Here is a 3,759-nt window from a genome sequence, read left to right as displayed (position 1 = left end):
GTAAGATACTGTATATAATATACGTGTGTGTGTGTATTTTAAATATATATATATAGATATATATCTATATATATAGATATATAGATATATATCTATATATATACACACACACACACACATACCTCCCAAATTTTTGAGATGGGAATGAGGGACAACTGTCAGCAAAAGTATGTAGGCATAGGACACACCCCTTGCCACGCCCCCTTAAAGGAGAATTGTACAAAAAAAGAAGATTGGTTAAGCACACAAGTGCTTTTTTTACCACTACTATTCCTTTATATTGGCTTTTGGAATTTACAAACGCAGCCATTTAGAAATCAGATGAAAGGTTTACCACTGAGAAACACTTTTTGATAGATAAAAAGTGCATTTTATATACATCTATATGGATCAGACCAAAATGAGGGACAAATTAGAAGGAATGAGGGACAGAGGGACATTACTCCAAATCAGGGACAGTCCCTCGAAATCAGGGACAGTTGGGAGCTATATATATATATATATATATATATATATATATATATAATATCGTTACATATCTGAGTATGGATCCCCCCTTAGATCAGGGTCCCCAAACAGCCTCCCCCTTACATTAGGGTCCCCAGAGAGCCTCCCCTTACATCAGGGTCCCCAGAGAGCCCCTTCCTTACATCAGGGTCCCCAGAGAGCCCCTTCCTTACATCAGGGTCTCCAGAGAGCCCTCCTTACACCAGGGTCCCCAGAGAGCCCCCCCCTTACATCAGGGTCCCCAGAGAGCCCCTTCCTTACATCAGGGTCCCCAGAGAGTCCCTTCCTTACATCAGGGTCCCTAGAAAGCCCCTTCCTTACATCAGGGTTCCCAGAGAGCCCCCCTTACATCAGGGTCCCCAGAGAGCCCCCCTTACATCAAGGTCCCCAGAGAGCCCCCCCTTACATCAGGGTCCCCAGAGAGCCCCCCCTTACTTTAGGGTCCCCAGAGAGCCCCCCCTTACATCAGGATCCCCAGAGAGACTTCCCTTACATCAGGGTCCTCGGAAAGCCTCCCCTTACATCAGGGTCCCCAGAGAGCCTCCCCCTTACATCAGGGTGCCCAGAGAGCCCCCCTTACATTAGGGTCCCCAGAGAGCCCCCCCCCATGTCTGCAGCAATTATAAGAAAAACTTCTGCTCAGCTGGGGGCCAGGGGAAGCAACAGGACTGTTTAACCCCTCAGCTCACGTGCTTACCGCTTGTGGTGATCCAGACCGGACTGGGCTCTGGGCTCCATCTGCTTAGCTGGTGGCCAGGGGAGGAACATGACTAGTTAATGTTATCAGGCACAAGCTCTTATCTATATTCAGCAGTTTGGACAAATTAATCATTGTCCTGACGTCCACTTCTATACCAATCTGCCGGGCAATGTAATTTCCAGGAACCACAGCACAAGGATTACTCCGCCTGAGTCCGAAAATCATCAAATAGTCCCGGCGGAGTAATCCTTGTATTGCGGTTGGTATGGAAGTGGATGTCGGGATAATGATCCAATTGTTGAAACTGCTGAATATAGATAAGAACTTGTGCCTGATAACATTAACTAGTCGTGTTCCTCCCCGGGCCACCAGCTGAGAAGATGGAGCCCAGAGCCATCCCCAGGTAAAAGATTTGGGGCTATAGTCCCAATAGCCACCCCCTAGCAACGCCACTGGTGTGACCTAAAAGGCACTTACAGGAAATCTCACTTATGTTTATTTACAGAAGAAAACCCTGCAGGAAACTGATGTAAGCCCCTCCCACTGCTTCATCGTAATGGCTGAATATTTCATCAATCCCACCCCTCCTCCCTGTGACATCACCGTATCTCCTGATTCCCCCCACAGATCTTTAAACAACCTTTGGGTACCCATATCCCAGCATGGAGGGGCTCAGTGAAGGTGGTGGTGAAGGTATGGAGATGTCGGATCGGGTCACACAGATCATAAAAGGAGATCCGCCCGGCCTCATAATCCAGATATATCCTGACTCTGTTACTGGAGATGTTGGTGGGTAAGTGGGTCTCTTTACTGTCATGTATCACCACATATTGATTACCAGTCTTATCCAAACCCCAGGACTTATTATTTCCAATCCCAGACTGCCCTCCTCTCCTGTCTATACTGGGGTAACACATCCCAACTCTCCAGCTATCTGATCCCCCGACATCCACTTCCCAGTAATTTTTCCCTGAGGAGAAACTCCGACTGCTCATCACCTGAGAATAATCCTGAAATCTCTCTGGTGTTTCTGGACGATTCTGGTTTCTATGTGACCTGGATACAGTTTTCCTGTCATCTGATATATGTAGATCATTATGTGCTGTGTTCACATCCAGTAATATGTCTGCAGCCCCCTGTATATAGAAGTATACATTTACCTCTGTTATTATATCAGATAAACCTGTGTGTAAGACCCCAGCCACATCCAGACCCCCTCCATCATGGAGGAGCTTCTCATATCTCTCTCTGTCCTCATTATCTCCATCCTCAGTATCACACAAGTCACCTGTGTCTGATTCCTGTAAGACAGTCAGTGGATCCGTCATGTTACACAGCTCCTCAATGTGACGCATCTTCCTGGACAGCTCCTCCTTCTTTATTTCCAGATCCCGGATGGAGATGGAGATCCGCTCTGCCCGCCCGGATATCTCCCTCAGAACTTTCTTCTCCAGGTCTTCCAGACGTCTCCTGAGATCTTTAAACAGGGCAGTGACTCTTTCGGTGTCACCAGGTGCTTTTTCTTCTACTTTGCTTCTGTGTTCCTGCAGACTCTGGACTTTTTCCTCCATCTGCTCTCTTTTTGTCAGAAGTTTCTGCAGAACATTCCTCAGTGTCTCCTTCTTCTTCTCAGAAGCCTCATCCAGCATCTCCACCTGGTGTCCTCGATGTTCTCCGGCCAAACTGCAGGTCACACAGATACAGGTCTCATCCTCAGTGCAGTAATACTCCAGGATCTTCTTATGGACGGAGCATTTCCTGCTCTCCATGGACAAGGTGGGGTCACATAAGATGTGTTCTGGGGACTTTTTGTGGACTCTCAGGTGTTTATCACACAGAGAAACCTCACAGAGCAGACAGGATCTAACAGCAGGTACAAGAGAGTCCACACAGTGAGTACAGAAGACCTCCGACCCCTCCTGATATGGCTGAGCAGACAGGAAATTCTCCACTATGTTACGTAGTGTTATGTTCCTGTGCAGTGCAGGCCGATTCGGAAACTTCTCTCTACATTCAGGACAGGAATAACCTCCAGACCCCCTCTGTGTATCCAACACACGATCAATACAGACCCGGCAGAAGTTGTGTCCACATCGCAGGTTTACAGAATCTGTATAAATGTTCAGACAGACGGAACATTCCAGCTCAGCTCTCAAATCAGCAGACGCCATCACCGAGAAGGGAAGTGAAAGACAATGGGGAAGGATGCAGTTGGGCTGATCACATCATTCTACACAGGACGAGGCTGGGCCTAATCAGTAATATTTCACATGGTGAAATACAAAGTACAGAGGAGGGGGATGGTGTTTTCTGCAGTAGTGAAGATAATCACCTCCCTACTTTAGAAGAGAGAGAAAGAGGGAACAGTTGCTCTTTTCTACCAGATTATATGTGGTTGATCACTGAGCTGTACTGTCTCAGCACATTTACAAGCGCGGCTCATAGACTTTAAAAAACACAAAACCCAAACAATAATTCACACTCAGAGGTTAAACAGTAGACATGGAAGTCTATGTGCTTGCTCCTTTACTTTAACAACTGTTCTACTTGTA

The 3,759-nt window shown here is 46.9% G+C and overlaps 1 protein-coding gene across 1 annotated transcript; it reads right to left on the bottom strand.

Annotated features, from left to right (window-relative positions):
* Positions 1-1,542: 1,542 nt before the first annotated feature.
* LOC141134907 (E3 ubiquitin-protein ligase TRIM39-like) lies at positions 1,543-3,401 on the bottom strand. Its single transcript, XM_073624339.1, has one exon. The coding sequence runs from the start codon at positions 3,376-3,378 to the stop codon at positions 1,807-1,809; it is 1,572 nt and encodes a 523-aa protein (XP_073480440.1). The 5' UTR covers positions 3,379-3,401; the 3' UTR covers positions 1,543-1,806.
* Positions 3,402-3,759: the final 358 nt, after the last annotated feature.

Source organism: Aquarana catesbeiana, linkage group LG03 (genome assembly GCF_042186555.1).
Source record: "Aquarana catesbeiana isolate 2022-GZ linkage group LG03, ASM4218655v1, whole genome shotgun sequence".
In the NCBI taxonomy this organism is placed as follows: Eukaryota; Metazoa; Chordata; class Amphibia; order Anura; family Ranidae; genus Aquarana; species Aquarana catesbeiana.
Note: the sequence above shows the minus strand (reverse complement) of the source record. Positions and strands in the feature narration are given on the sequence as shown.